At 42.2% G+C, this 15,891-nt stretch overlaps 2 protein-coding genes across 4 annotated transcripts; one reads left to right on the forward strand and one right to left on the reverse strand.

Moving 5' to 3' along the window:
* Positions 1-379: 379 nt before the first annotated feature.
* On the forward strand, positions 380-3,532 carry LOC104822093. 3 transcript variants are annotated; one of them, XM_010553196.2, is made up of 9 exons: positions 380-731; positions 834-1,347; positions 1,459-1,624; positions 1,728-1,923; positions 2,004-2,227; positions 2,493-2,641; positions 2,779-2,926; positions 3,100-3,168; positions 3,264-3,532. In XM_010553196.2, exons 1-9 carry the CDS (start codon positions 713-715, stop codon positions 3,357-3,359), a joined length of 1,581 nt encoding a protein of 526 aa, XP_010551498.1. In that variant the 5' UTR covers positions 380-712; the 3' UTR covers positions 3,360-3,532. The 3 variants fall into 3 exon arrangements, with proteins under 3 accessions (XP_010551498.1, XP_010551497.1, XP_010551496.1); XM_010553195.1 differs by having other exon boundaries at positions 380-498; positions 607-1,347; XM_010553194.1 differs by having other exon boundaries at positions 380-1,347.
* A 121-nt stretch (positions 3,533-3,653) lies between these two features.
* Positions 3,654-5,059, reverse strand: LOC104822094. Its single transcript, XM_010553197.2, has 3 exons — positions 4,837-5,059; positions 4,261-4,580; positions 3,654-4,130 (listed from the first exon to the last, which is right to left on the reverse strand). The coding sequence occupies exons 1-3, from the start codon at positions 4,910-4,912 to the stop codon at positions 3,861-3,863; spliced, it is 666 nt and encodes a 221-aa protein (XP_010551499.1). The 5' UTR covers positions 4,913-5,059; the 3' UTR covers positions 3,654-3,860.
* Between the last annotated feature and the right edge of the window lie 10,832 nt (positions 5,060-15,891).

Below are 15,891 nucleotides of genomic sequence, written 5' to 3' on the forward strand. Positions count from 1 at the left end.
TAATCCAAACACAATCCACGGTCCACCTCAGCTCCTATACAAATTTATAAACCATTGCTTACAAACTGAAAAATAAATTTATTGTAACATCAATGTGACGCTGATATGCATCAGTGTCATATTGTCCTATAGTTGTCTGGTAGAGGTCAATGGAATTTGACCCATTGATCCTTTTTCCATTGCCCAATGGCAGCTCCTGACTCGCTTGTTTTAACGGTGTAATTAGGGAATTTAAAGAACCCTTTTAAGGCATGCTTCCATATAACTTATCTTTATTAAAAGTATGGATTATTAAATAATTAATTAATGGTGGGAAACGAATGTAAACAGTGATTTATTTGATTCAACCATTAAAATATCTAAGCCATTAGAAAAGAGAAACAGCCCAAGACGAGATACGATTCTCACATTCCATCCCCAAAGAAAACAGTAAACCGAAGATACCTCGGCGTGGAAATGGATTAACGTCCGAATAAAGCATTCTCCTTTATCTTGGAGGTGAAAAGTGTCGATTTTTTCCTGCGATGAAGTTACCCAATTTGGCAATTTCTTAATAATTTTTTTTCTTGTCGGCAAACCCATTGATGATGGCACGTTTACCTGAAGGTTTTGTTCGTTATTTGGCCTCTCACTCTCTTCTTTCTTCTGGTTGATGCGAGTCGCGGGGATCGACAGGTTACGGGCACTAGTTGTTTGACGAAATGCCCCAACCATGGTGTCTCTCACGCCAGGTTCCGCTTCCTGTTTCCCTGCTCGTAATTCGTTGATAGACTGTGGCACCCTTTTGTCTCTTCCTATTTTCTGTTCGTTTAATCCGAAAAATTCGTCGAAAGCTTGCGTACATCTCGCGCTTGGGAGGAGTCTTCTCGCTGCAAGACGGAGTGGTGGGTTGGGGCTAGGGTTTCTTGAGGTGAAGCAGAAGAAGAAGAAAGGTTCTTCTTGTTCGTGGTGTGGTGGTTTTTTGAGGAGGTGCGAGAAGGGTAGCACGGGTTGGGAGAGCGAGGGGACTAAGAATCTGGAAGCGGAGATTTTGGAGTTCATGAAGAATTCGGAGAAACCGGACATGTTTCCGACCAAAAAGGACCTGATTCGTTCCGGAAGATCTGATCTTGTCGAGGGTATCTTAAACCAAGGCGGTTGGCTGGCAATGGGTTGGGATATGGATGGGGAGGAAGGACGAGGAAACGAAGGGAAATTATGCGTTCGAGAGAACGGTAGCGTCTTGGATGAGGATTTGGGTATTGAGAAAAAGCCCCGAAACGATTGTTCTCAAGAGAGAAATGGAGCCTGGAGTTCTGGAAATTCGGATGTTGCCTTAAGTCTTTCATCTTCTTCATTGTCTTCACTGTGAGGCTTCTAATTTACAGTTCTTTGTCAATGAATTCTCAGTCCATTTTTTCACTATTTAGAAGCATTTTCTTATGTAATGACTTGATGACTTGGCTTCTGTTTTCTCAGAGAAGAGGATGCTGGGTGTGAAAGTGGCATTGAAGGTATCTTGAGCAGGTTGGAGAAAGAAAGGAATTTGGGTCTGGGGCTTAGCTTGCGAGAGAAAGGAAAAAGTAATGGCGCCATGAACGATCTCTGCCACAACGGTCCACTTCCTGAGTCTTATATGAAAATGGTATCTTGCTTAACTTCTATGCACTTTGCTGCTCGCTATTACATTCATATTCTTCTTTGAATACATGGTTCACTCTGCCGAATGTTGCCTGCATTGTTGAAAGAAAAAGCTCGGTGAACTTCGAGCATTTACCGAGACAGAGTCAAACTGTAGTAGAAGCCTTAGTGAAGAGAAAGGAAAGAAGTTTCTTGAAAGCGAGTCGCTTTCAGGCATGCATGGCTTAAGTAATTCGACTATATTGGAATCATGGAGAACATGGAGCATGAAGAGGGCTGGAGTTTCAGATGCTGATTTTGAAGGTATGAATGCCCAATTTCTGTCTCTTCGGCATACAATGAGTTGATGATAAAGATATAAAACATATACATATATGTTACAGCTGCCGAAATCTCTCCTGGTAGTTTGGACGGTGGCCAGGAGAGGCTTGTCCTTGATGAGAATGTGGGTTCTGGTGATTTCATGAAGGGGGGAGAGAGATATAGTTCTGATTCGGGACAGATAAATCAAACCCATATAAAGAGTCGCCTTCAGCATCTACAGGCAGAACTTTCTTCAGTTCTTCGCTCCCTTAGAACTCATACTGACGAAGCTGTGACAAGTAAGGTAATTGATGTTTTTATTCCTTTTATTTGCAGAGAATCATGTCCCATATGTATCTCTTCACTCTGTAGTACGTTTATCGTTTTTCATATTTGTCAATTCTCTGAATGATGGATATATGGGGATACTTTCAATCAAATGCTCGCTGATTCACCGTGACAAAGATATAGACTTTCAGTTCAGTGGAAAACTCTTAATCAAAGTTGTAGGAGTTGTGTGGATTATATTTCCTTTACCTTAGTTTTTTGGGCTTTATGACTTCATTTAGGATAGAGAGATGCATTCTTCTGGCAGCTTGGAGAGCCTTTTTGACGATTGGGAGTTCCAAGAGAACGAAATCATGAGTGCCCAGGATAATTTGCGGTCAACACGGGCGAAGTTGGCAGTTCTGGAAGGAAAGATGGCAATGGCTATAACGTAATGCATTTCTCATTTCAGTAGGGATTCCTCTGAGTGTTTGTATATGTGTGCGTATATACACACTAACACATGCTTACAGATACGAGCATGCTTACGCTATTTTCCTCACGTGATATCTTTTCTTTTTTCGTTAGAGATTCGCAAAGGATTATACGAGAGAAACAGAGAAGGATAGATCATGCCCGTAGAGCTTTACGGTTACTCCGGGATGCTCCCATAGTTTGGCCTAATTCAGCTTCGGAAGTTCTACTGGCAGGATCATTTGACGGCTGGTCGACCCAGGTAAGTCATGCTGTCAAAATCTGTGAAGTAATTAGGGTAAAAGGAATCAAACTGTGATTTTTTTACTGCCCTGATGAATCAATTCGTTGACATGTAAAATGGGAAGTCAACAGTTTGGGAATAGAATTTCATGTATGGTTTTGTTTCTGAACTGTGGCTTATACCATCTCCAGAGGAAGATGGAGAAATCAAAGAATGGCGTCTTTTCCTTGTCGCTGAAGTTATATCCGGGCAAATACGAGGTTAGATCATCCGATCGACTCTGAATCCGATACCAATTTCCCTTTACATGCGGAAAGGAAAACACGAATCTGAATGTTGTTGCTTTCTGTGACAGATCAAATTTATAGTAGATGGGCAGTGGAGAGTGGATCCGCTCCGCCCCATTGTTAACCACGACGGGCATGAAAACAATCTACTGATCATCACTTGATGTGAGGAAGCAGAAGGATGATGTTTTCTTTCGGGGGGTTTCGATTTTTATTTTACAATGTAGGTAGAGGAGGATGTAGCAGAGAGTTGTTACCCTTATAATGATTCTTTGTAGGAAAACAAAAGCTGTGCATATTTCACATTCTTCATTATCATTTCGGTTTTCCATCATTCTACTGATACGACCCTAATGTGTTCTTGGACACCATCTCATGTAAGCTCTCTGTTTCTTGTCGTGTTCAAATCTTGCAACTATAATAGAAACCATATATGCATATATATATTATCAGGTAGGAGAAGAAAGCTGGTGTCTTTTTTTTGTTTTGTTTGTTATGGCATATAGGTTCCACTTCTGCAGATGGGAATAATGCAGAGACAGAGGAAAACACACATCACCAAGAGTAAACAGTGAAGATTCATCTGGTTGATCATCATCAGCAGCAGCAGCATTCAATTGAAAACCAAGAGGGGATGGTCATACATGAACTCATATCACTACCCATCAAAATTCAAGCTCCGGAAAAGGGTATGAATTCGTCGTGTAGCTGTCGCCTTCTTCCACTATGTTCCCTAACCCTCGGAAACAATCGTACTCATCAGCGCTTCCCCAGTTAGCTGAGCTATTAGCCTCTTCATACGATTCACTTGCCGTCTCTCCGGTACGTCCGACACAATAAAGATTTCGGGGATCCACAAGTTGTAATAATTTGGACCCATTTGCCTTTGTCGTGTCCTCGTCCAATGTTATCAGCGTGCCATTGGTAGCAGCCACCTATTTGAAGTATCACGACATGGTTTTGTTTTGAAAAATACACCATGGTAGTTCAGTGCACTGTAATTATACAACTTGGACCGTATAATTACCGCAAGAGTAAGCCACAGCGAAAGAAAATGTAATATACCGGAATCTGCATTAGGGTTTCGTTCCTTTTGGAAAGTCTGTCCAAGTAAGCCATGCAGTTGAGGTAACGAGCTCGAGAGACAACAGATTTCTCCTCGAGTTTTTCGGATTTGTGCTCGGCTCTCCGCTTGGTGAACCACAGTGCCACCGCACGGGGCGGTATCTTGAGTTTTTCAGACAGCTCGTTTTTCGTATCGGTCTTGATCTTTCCGACATTCGCCGAGAAAGCCTCCTCAAGGATGAGAAGGTCCGCTTTGGAAGGGCTCCATCTTTTGGAATGTGGTTTTTGGGCCGCGTGGATGGTGTCTCTTTCACTCGTAACTGTACATACGAACGAACGATCATGTAAAAGTTTACAGCAGATATATATCTGATCTCATTTCAAATTTTTTTCCGCTACGAAAGTGTGAACTTTTAAAACCAAACAGCACAAACGTAACCATAGAACAACGTACGTTTTTCAAGAAAAACATCAAACAAAAAGGCCAAAAATTAAGCTCTAGAGATGAACACGTCATCCAAACCTCAAACATGCATATATATATATATAGAGAGAGAGAGAGAGAGAGAGCAATACCACTAAGACGGGAAGAGGAAGAGATCGGGATCCGGACAGAAGGGTGAACTCGAGGAAGAGATGGTCGGAACTCCATTGGCAATAAGAGTTAGAAAATGGGTTTGGTGCGGAGTTACTCGAGGATCTAAAACGTCGAATATATAAAGAGGAATATATTGGAGAGCAAGTAGTGAAAAATTTGGAAGCGTGAATGATATCATGTTTTGCCATTTCCATGGTGTTGGAACTATAAAAGAGACGAGGGCGGTGTTTTGCTATAAGAGGGAATTGGGGATTGGTCTTTATATAATTGGGCATCGGGGAAGAAGAGACGACAGGCATGTGACTTTTGTGAGTATGCATGCCCCTCCATCTCTACTATTTTTTTTTTCTACTTTTGTTTTTTTTTCCTCGGTAAAATTTGATTTATATATATATTGTTTGTTTTTAAATTTGTTATTTCCGTCGGAAACATTAAATTTGCTCAGTAAATAGTGAAAAGTCACCGATTTGGTTAATAATTGGTTAAACAAACCTATTGGAATAGAATAATACATAACCGTAATCAAATCGAATTTGTTATAAAAATCAAATGGTTATGATTTTTCTAAAATCGAGAGTTGAACCTAAACCGAACTAAAATAAATAAAAAAATTCTCCAATAATTTTATCAATAAAAAGCCAAATCCAAACCTAATAAAACTGAATCAAATTTAATATAAAATCTGAATAGTATAAGTCGAATTTAAATAGAAAGTACCACCAATATCTAAACAATATAGGAACTGAAAATTTTCATATTTCCCAATAGTATATGACCTTTTTTATATATTTTTTTAATAATTGTAAAAAAATCTAAAACGATATTTTTTCACAAAGGGAGAGAGTACTATATATGAGATGTTTAAAATAATACCATTTAGATTGCGAATATATTATTATTATTTATATACATTCTCAGGTGCATGCATCAATATAACAGAAAACGATATTTCTGTAGCTTTTCTTCCAATGTTGATTGAATGAATTTCGGTAAATGGTTTTCAAGATACGACTGCTACGTACTTGGCTGGTAAGACGAGTGAGTTCGAAATCATTCCGACCATGCAGCTTTCTTTTTTTGGGTGTTCTCTGACATCTTTGGGATTGATGCCACGTGGCGTAACCTTAGCGGAGAAGAAGACTCGATGGCCAAAGCATTTTTTGCAAGTTTGGTCGCCTGAAGGAATCTTCTCGGCCTCTATCATGTCCGACATGACAAGTGGCGTTCATTGGTAATTCGGAGTCTCAGGGGACCCGAACTGCATGTGCATGCAATGAATCTGGTATCTGTTTCATCTGTGGACTGAATAAAATGAACGATTTCCAATTTGATCCAAGTTTTTTTTGTAAGCTTAAAATGGCAAAGCGAGGGCTCAACGCATGTGGGCTTGTTGGTGAAACAATATATATATATATATATATTACACAAAGAAGGTTTGTCGTGATCCAAGTTTGGGTGGCCTAGTGGTGAGAGAACATGCAAAGCATGCTCTCACCCTGGGTTCAAACCCAAGCGTGAAGAGGAGTATTCACCTGGATTTCTCCGATCCTCTGGGAGATGTAGTAGGTCCTGTGAACTTCCGGATTATAAAAAAAAAAAGGTTTGTCGTGGAACTAAATTGATCGATGACGAATTCCATTAAACTCGTGTATTTTCAGGTTCGTTATACTTGAATATGGAGAAAGCGGAAAATTAATTTAACTTTTCAACTTTACTAGACCAGAGATTAAATGAGAAACTAATAATAGAAAACTCATACCAATTAAAGTTCATAAGAATATGAAATAAAACCAATGTTAGGAGACTATAAGAACATTCTAATTAGTTTGTCTCTGGTTCCCAACCCCATCGAGGTATTTCTTTCTTGAGGTTGAGTGTCTGAGTTAATTAATTGAGTTTTTTATACCAAAAAAAAAATAATTGAGTTTTTTTTCCTTAAAAAAAATATGTATACTTTTTCTTATTTATTTCCAAAAATGAAAACAAAAATTACTTTTCTACCACTCTTATATAGAGAGCACTGATTATTATCTTCCAAGATCATACATGCTTCACTACTTTTAAAAAAACGAAACGTACGAACCCTAACATAAAACTAAAACAAGAAACCCAAGAGATAGCTTGGAACGCAAGCGAGCGAGCGACCAAGACAGGAACTCAAAGACATAAACTGGAGATGAAGAAAACCAGACATATCATTCCAAGGAGATGGGAACTCAGTAAAGAATCATCATGGCAGAATCCATCATACTCGTGAGCTCGGGGAAACTGTACTCGTCATCAAATTGTTGATCTTCCAAAATATCTTCCAATCCTTGAGAAGAAAAATCACATTCAGCAGTATTAATCTCTGTGTAGAAATCTTCGTCCCGAGTCGAGATTTCATCGTCCTGCGACATATTAGCTTCTATGTTATATGTACAGAGACATCTCATTATCATGAGATTCTCAGACATTTCTCTCCTGCATTCCCTCACCATCTCATTGCCTGTTCGAATATTTCATAAAGATGTATATATATAGTTTAACATATTAGTATAAGCTAGCTTATAGAAGTTGGTGACAAATATCAGAAGGATTTGAGCTTTGAGAATGAATGTCTGTCTTTTATCGAATGAAATACAAGAACGTCATTAGCTAACCTAGAGACATTTTAGGAAACAGAGCAAATCAGAATAAATCAGTTACAGATTTACAGGAAAGAATATTTCTTCCATATCTCCACAATACCCTCCCTCAAGTTGGAGCATATAAATTTTGTATGCCCAACTTGGAAAGAAAACTCGCAAACTCCCGTTGTCCGAGAGACTTCGTAAATATATCCGCCAGTTGAGTGGAAGACGAAACATGTAGTGTAGAGATAGTGCCGGTTTTGATATGGTGCCGGAGAAAATGGCAGCTCACTTCGATATGTTTTGTTCGGTCGTGGAACACATCATTTGCCGCGATGTGTAATGCGGATTGGCTGTCGCAGTGTAGCAGCATCGGCGCAGAATGGGCAACACCCAGTGAGTGGAGGAGTGATTTTAGCCAAATCAATTCGCAGGTGGTGACAGCCATAGCTCTGTATTCTGCTTCGGCGGAAGAAAGAGACACAGTGGGTTGTCTTTTCGAACGCCAAGAAACAGGAGATTTTCCAATTTGCACGATGTAACCCGAGAGAGATCTACGAGATGAAGGATCACCTGCCCAGTCCAAATCACACCATCCGTATAGGCGTAGATCAGAGTCTGCTCGTAAGAAAATTCCTTGACCGGGGTTGAGCTTGAGGTATCTCACAATGCGAAACGCAGCTGTCCAGTGATCAAGACGAGGCTGCTGCATGAATTGAGATAAAACATGTACCGTATAAGTTATGTCAGGTCGAGTAGCAAGGAGGTACAGCAGTTTCCCGACAAGACGACGGTAAGGCTCGGGATCAGATAGCTCTTCACTGTCACTGAGGCTGAGGCGATGATTCTGTTCTAGAGGTAGGCAAGCTGGTTTCGCAGCCAAGAGTCCGGTTTCAGCAATGAGGTCGAGTGCATATTTTCGCTGGCAGAGATAGAATCCAGCAGAATTTCGCGCCACCTCAATACCAAGGAAATATTTGAGGCTGCCCAAGTCTTTCATTTTAAAACATTGATTGAGATATGATTTAAAATCAGACATGGCCTTAGCAGAATTTCCTGTCAGCAAAAGGTCATCGACATAAACCAGAATATGCAACCGAACAGAACTTGTAGCATAGATGAATAGGGAGTGATCAGGGTGCTGTTGCTGAAAACCATACTGTGTGAGAGTGGTTGTAAGCTTAGCAAACCAACATCGAGGTGCTTGCTTAAGACCGTATAGCGATTTTTGAAGACGACAGACCATGTTCGGTTGAGAGACCTTGTAACCAGGAGGAGGTTTCATATATACCTCTTTTGTCAAATCACCGTGAAGAAACGCGTTGTGGACGTCCATCTGATGAACATCCCAATGTCAGGCTGCGGAGACAGCGAGAAAAGTTCGGACAGTTACCATTTTTGCCACGGGGGCAAATGTTTCTTCATAATCTGCTCCTGCTGTTTGTCGATTACCAAGTACCACAAGTCTTGCTTTGTGTCTTTCAATAGTGCCATCAGACTTGTACTTAGTCCGAAAAACCCATTTGCATCCAATTGCGGTCTTCGTAGGTGGCAATGGTTCTAAAGTCCAGGTCGAGTTCTGTTCGAGAGCTGTTAGTTCATCATTCATAGCCTCTTTCCATCTGATATCTTTTTCAGCGTCGGCATAGGAGCGTGGTTCCGTTTCGTCAGCAATTGTTGTCAGGAATGCACTGTATGTTGGCAAAACCCGAGCATAGGAGATATAATTCTGAAGAGACCTGACTGGACTGTGACGAAGTTTGTGACAAAATCTTTCAACAACACATTCTGGAATTTTTGTCTTTGTCCTCGACCAAGGTTGATTGCTGAAGATCCATTCGAAGGTGTTGTTGGGGGAGGACCTGTTGACGATGACAGAGAAGAGGAGGATGGATAAGAAACAGGGGTTACCTCAGTGGGATTTTCGTCATTTTCAGCAGCTGGAGGCTCAGATGACAGAGGAGCTTCCAATTGCAATGCTGAAATATTGTCCTCATCATGAAATGGAAGAATCTCTTGCGATGAGAGCAGCGATGAAGGATGCTGATTCTTGGTCGTTTCCAAATACGGGAAAACAGTTTCGGAGAATACAACATCACGAGATACAAACATTTGTTGGGTCTCGATGTTAAATAGCTTCCACCCTTTTTGGCCGTGGGGATATCCCAAAAAAATGCAGCGTGAACTCCGTGGTGCGAACTTATCTCCTGATCGATTTTGGTTGTGAGCGTAACATAGGCTTCCGAACACACGGAGATGGCTGTAATTTGGAGATTGACCATGGAGAATCTCATATGGGGTTCGATCAGCCAAAACCGAGGAAGGGGTTCGGTTTATAAGATAAGTTGTTGTCAATACACTTTCTCCCCAAAATTTAGGTGGTAAATTAGCTTGGAAGAGCAACGCCCGAGCGATGTTAAGAATATGCCGATGTTTTCTTTCAACACGGCCATTTTGCTGAGGAGTTCCGACACAAGATGTCTCATGTAATATGCCTTTTTCGGAGAAATATGGTCGTAGACTGAGAAATTCTGATCCATTGTCTGATCTAATCCGTTTAACTGTTGTCTTGAACTGTCGTTCGATGAGGGCAATAAAATTTTGCAGCTTTTTTCGTGTTTCATGTTTCCCGACCATGAGAAAAATCCAAGTGCCTCTAGAAAAATCATCGACTAAAGTCAGGAAGTACCGAGCTCCGGATGTTGAAGGTGTTCGATATGGACCCCAAATATCACAATGCACAAGTTCAAAAATCTCAGAGGCTTTATTACTGCTTAAAGGGAAAGAATCTCGAGTTTGTTTTGCTCGTAAGCAAACATCACAAACAGAATCGGAAACAGAAGATGCTGAAATATCAAAATCTGGAATCTTCATCAGCACTTTGAAAGAAGCGTGACCCATCCGCTGATGCCATGTATCAGTGGTCCGAGAAAGCTCTGTTCGAGTTGCTGATGAAGTTGCCGTGCCTCTGTAGTAAAATAGACCTCCTCTTTGCTCACCCAGTCCAATCGATATCTTGGAAATCCGGTCCTGAATGATACAGAAAGATGGAGCAAAGGTAACATAACAATCAGATTCAACCATCATCTGACAGACAGAGACCAACTGACAGTGTAATCCGGGGACCAAGAGAACATTTGAGAGACGAAGATTCGGGCCGAGAATAACTGATCCTGATTTCACTGATACAACTGTTCTGTTGTCGGGGAGAATGACTGAGTATGGTGGAATAGAATGAACATTGACTAATGATGATAATATTCCTGTCATATGCTGAGAACATCCAGTATCAATAATCCAAGAGGCTGTAGAATGCTTACCAGAATATGTGTCTGGTTTCCCGACATTGGAGTTGCTGAGGAGACTCATTAGACTGTTCCATTGTTCCTGAGAAATTCCAGTCAGAAGATTTTTATCAGGTTCTGGAGCTGAAGCTGAAACGGAGACATGTGCCATATTTGCTCGAGCAAATGAACCCTGAGGCCTATCAGTTTTCGGAACACCCTTGCCCCTGCCTGCACCTGTTCTATTTTTCGGTCTGTCGCCCCACCATTCTGGAAATCCGATAAGTTGAAAACAATTTTCGGCAAGATGACCAGATCTCCCACAGTTTGTGCAGAGTATTGTCTTATCTCTGTCATCGGTTTTGAGGCGAGGTTTCTGAAAACTCCGAATTGCAAATGCAGCAACATTAGGGTTCTCGTGTACTTGAATGACATTCTTGGCATCCTCATCTTGAGAGACCACATTGTATGCCTCTTCAAGAGTTGGAAGTGGTAATCGAGACAAGAGATTGGAGCGGACAATGGCGTATCTGGAGTCGTCGAGTCCCAGGAGAAACTCCATCAGTCTGTCTTCGTCTCGCTCCTTTTCAAGAACTGCACTGATATTGCAGTTGCAGTTGTTACACTTACAGTGCTTGAGAGATCTGAAGTTGGCCAAGTCATCCCAGAGCTTGGTCAATTTTCCGAAATATGCTTCAATAGTCATCCCTTGCTGTCGACAATTGGCAATGTCACCTCTGATCTTGAGGAGACGGGGAGCATTGGATCGGTCGAATCTTCTTTTCAAATAATCCCATAAATCCTGGGCAAGTTCGCGATGAAAAACATCGGATCGGAGATTAGGCTCCAGCGTATTCTTTATCCAAGATGCGATCAGTGCATTGTTGGTGTCCCAGTCATCAAAATCTGGGGATGTCTCGGCTGGTTTTGGAATCGTCCCATCGACGAAACCAAATTTCTTTCGGGATTTCAGTGCTTGGCAGATATTCACCGACCATTCGTCATAGTTCTCTCCTCGAAGCAGCGGTTGAGAGAGCACTAATCCGGGATTATCACTCGGAGTCAGATCGTAAGGCGAAATTGTTCGCCTTGGGGGAAACAGAGTGTCGGAAGCAGGGGCCTGCCGGGCCATTGTCGGGTTCGTTGTCGGTGGTGGAGTTTCAGTTGAATCAGGGGTCGATGCAGAATCGTTGTTTGTCGACATGAGAAATTAGTCGAAAAAAAAATTTCAGATTTCGATTTGGTCGGGCTCTGATACCATGACAAATATCAGAAGGATTTGAGCTTTGAGAATGAATGTCTGTCTTTTATCGAATGAACTTACAGACCTTTAATACAAGAACGTCATTAGCTAACCTAGAGACATTTTAGGTAGGAAACAGAGCAAATCAGAATAAATCAGTTACAGATTTACAGGAAAGAATATTTCTTCCATATCTCCACAATAGTTGGTTGGAACTTTGGAATCAATGAACATATTCCTAAGGGAATCTCTATAAGTAGGCTTGTCCAATCACACACGAAAAAAAATGAATCTGAATTGATTCATTACCCGATTCCTCATGGTCTCGTAGTCGAGTGACAGGACAAAAGCAATTAGACCTCGGACCGTCATGATGTTTTTGAAGGTTCAAACCAAGGTCCATTGCCATACCCATATCCATTTTATTTTTTGTATTGAGCCTCTCATCCTTCTCAAAACTTTCGTGTAATCTCCTCACTTGTTCATCGATACGATTTCGTTTATTGTTACTGTTGCCGATCTCCATTCTTCTGAATCTCGTCGGGTCATGGGACAATGGAGGTCCGACATTGTTTCCTTTAAACCGACAGAACTATAAAACATGAGTCCAAAGGTCATGGAGCTTGTGTGTACATAACAAACCTGAAAAGAGATGTGCCTATTTTTTTTTATAAAAAAAATTGGTCCAAGGATCGAACTCACACGTCCACAGTCTAAACATCTCTTCAAACTCGAGATTCAAAGCCAAACATTCTGGAAAATAAAGCTTTTTTTTTCTAATTTTTGGCGTGAAAGTGAAAAATCCTTACGATCAAATCTACATTTCCAAAACTAACATATATAAAACAGAGGATATATAAAGAAACGAAACACGGAGACAATACATATACCAAGAGGAGTGGTTGAAGGGGTCGGAACTTGGACATGGACCGGAGGCGAAGCACGGCACTCTTGTCCCTGAAACAACACCGCGAAGTCATCTGTCACTTCAAATGTCTTAGAGTTTGGCGTCATCATTATGATCAAGGTAGAGAGGGAGAGAGAGAGAGAGAGAGAGAGAGAGAGGCTGTCCACACCAAATTTTGATTCTTCTCCGTTCATGTCTTCCGACACCGGCACCGATCATACCCCGAACTCGACCCCGAACACGACCCCCACACCGACAATGAATCAGACGACTGCGGCTCCCGAAACCGTCGTTGTGCAACGACAAACGATATCTCCTTATGATCTAACTCCGAGCGATAATCCCGGCCTTGTTCTCTCACAACCGCTCCTCCGTGGTGAGAACTATGATGAATGGTCGATTAATATCCGACAAGCGCTCAAGTCTCGCAAGAAATTTGGATTCGTTGATGGTTCTATTCCTCAACCACCGACAGATTCGGTGGACTACGAGGATTGGGATACCAACAACGCTCTCCTTGTTTCCTGGATCAAAAACACACTCAAATCTCATATCTGATCCGATGTGTTACACCGAGAATACGCAAGCGATCTCTGGGATTATTTGAAAAGGAGGTTCGGCACAACTAACGCTCCTCGATTGCTGAAGATCAGAAGCGAACTTGCAACTTGCAGACAGCACGACCTATCCATCGAAACTTACTTTGGGAAACTGACCAAACTATGGGACGAGTTGACACATTTTCGATCCTTGAAGCTTTGTACATGCGGCAAATGTACCTGCGATGTTGCGTCTAAACTCGAAACAGAACGCAATGAAGATCGCTTGTTTGAGTTTCTCCTTGGTTTAGAAGAACTGCGATTTGGCACTGTGAAATCGAGTCTGCTTTCTCGGCAATCATTGCCCAGCTTGGAGGAGGCCTATAATCTCGTCATACAAGAGGAAAACTCCAAACGATCGCACAACAATGCAGCGGAAACAGAGATTGCTGCGTTCTCGGTTGTGGCAGGATCAAAACCGAAATACAAACCCGACGACAAGCTTGTTCCCTGCACCAACTGTGGTCGAGCTTGACATGCTGCAGAGAGTTGCTTCCAGCTGATTGGATTTCCTGAATGGTGGGGAGATCGCCCTCGAAATCGGCAAGGCGTTGGCCGAGGACGAGGCAACTCCTCTACTGGACCTGGAATTTTTCCTTCTTCGGCACCAACCAACAACGGAAACTCGATTCGACGGAATATTCCACCTCGAGCAAATGTGGTTCACGTTGTGAACCATTCTCATTCAGCATCACCTACAGTCACTGACAAGGGCGTCATGAGTGGCATTACTCAAGAACAGTGGCAGAGTTTGATGGCAATCATCAATGCCAACAACATTGGTGCAACTGAAAATCTCTCCGATAAGATTTATGTTACCTCTTGGATTATTGATTCCGGTTGTTCTCAACACATGACAGGCGATTTATCAATGTTATCGGCGGTTACTGCAACTTCCCCGTGTTCCGTCACATTGCCGGATGGGCGGCAAGTGACCTCGGTTCAGTCGGGATCTGTTGTGTTAACCTCTGCTCTCCGACTATCGAATGTGTTGTTTGTACCGGGTCTTCGCTGCAATCTGCTCTCCGTTGCACACCTCTTGGCTGAATGTGAATGTTTGGTCACCTTTGCGTCTAACTTCTGTGTTGTTCAGGACCGCACTACCAGGATGCTGACTGGAGTGGGTGAACAATGAGCAGGGCTCTATTATTTTCGGGGATCAGAAACAGTTGCGGCAAGTCAAGTAACGAAGATGCAATCATTTGATTTGTGGCATAAACGGTTGGGTCATCCGTCATCTAGAGCTCTATCCAAGATTTCTGGTTTTGTTTTTGATAGTTGTTCTGAGAATAACGCTTGTGATGTCTGTTTCTGAGCAAAACAGAGTCGAGACTCTTTTCCATTAAGCGCTAATAAAACGTCGGCGATTTTTGAATTAATTCACTGCGATTTATGGGGCCCGTATCGCACACCCTCCTTCTCCGATGCAAAATATTTTCTGACGATTGTCGACGATTATTCCCGTGGAACATGGTTGTATTTGTTAGCAAGTAAAAATGAGGCACAATGGAAACTACAGAATTTTGTGACTATGGTCGAACGACAATTCGGAAAGTTGGTCAAAACCGTTCGCTCGGATAACGGCTCAGAATTTTTGAGTCTACGCGAGTACTTCTCCGCAAAAGGAATCTTGCATGAAACATCTTGTGTTGGCACACCGCAACAAAATGGTCGGGTTGAACGTAAACATCGTCACATACTCAATGAGGCTCGTGCCCTCTTGTTTCAAGCAAATCTTCCGGTGGTTTTTTGGGGAGAAAGTGTCCTCACCGCTGCGTACTTGATCAATCGAACTCCGACCGTTGTTCTTGCCGGGAAAACACCGTATGAACTTCTTCATGGACGTCCACCGCATTACGAACATCTCCGCGTTTTTGGTAGCTTGTGCTATGTTCACAACCAAAACCGTGGAGGAGATAAATTTGCATCTCGCAGCTCTCGTTACGTGTTTGTTGGATATCCCTCGGGTCAGAAAGGTTGGCGCGTCTACAACCTGGATTCCAAATCTTTTCAAGTATCTCGACATGTGATTTTCCTGGAAGATAAGTTTCCTTCCACCGACAATGCTCAGCCCTTATCTCCCTCGTCTAACTATCAGAACTCTACTCCGTGGTTGGTTGATGATGGTTTTGATAATGGTTTTCATGTTTCTGGCTTGTCAAACTGTTCGCCACCTGTTGGCTCCTCTGAGTCTGATGCCTCCATGCCAGCTACTGTCCAGACTTCTTCCTCATCGTCGCAGTCTCCGACCAGGGGGGGTTCCCCTGTCGAAACCTGTGCTCCGTCAACGTCCCCTACCTCTGCATCTGCTTCTTCGACAGCTCCTGTACCGCCTCCTGCTGAGTCGGCTCTCGGCAGAGGTCATCGACAGAAAACACAGAACATTCT

The sequence above is a fragment of the Tarenaya hassleriana genome, unplaced genomic scaffold (assembly GCF_000463585.1).
Source record: "Tarenaya hassleriana unplaced genomic scaffold, ASM46358v1 Cleome35, whole genome shotgun sequence".
NCBI classification, from domain to species: domain Eukaryota; kingdom Viridiplantae; phylum Streptophyta; class Magnoliopsida; order Brassicales; family Cleomaceae; genus Tarenaya; species Tarenaya hassleriana.

Coding starts and splice junctions, on each gene's coding strand:
- LOC104822094 (XM_010553197.2), bottom strand. CDS start 4,912: ATGGAGTTCCGACCATCTCTTCCTCGAGTTCACCCTTCTGTCCGGATC. Junction 4,581..4,836: donor TTCCTCTTCCCGTCTTAGTG/GTATTGCTCTCT, acceptor TCGTATGTACAG/TTACGAGTGAAAGAGACACC. Junction 4,131..4,260: donor AAACCCTAATGCAGATTCCG/GTATATTACATT, acceptor TACTTCAAATAG/GTGGCTGCTACCAATGGCAC.
- LOC104822093 (XM_010553194.1), top strand. CDS start 713: ATGGTGTCTCTCACGCCAGGTTCCGCTTCCTGTTTCCCTGCTCGTAAT. Junction 2,642..2,778: donor AAGATGGCAATGGCTATAAC/GTAATGCATTTC, acceptor TTTTTTCGTTAG/AGATTCGCAAAGGATTATAC. Junction 2,927..3,099: donor TTGACGGCTGGTCGACCCAG/GTAAGTCATGCT, acceptor TACCATCTCCAG/AGGAAGATGGAGAAATCAAA.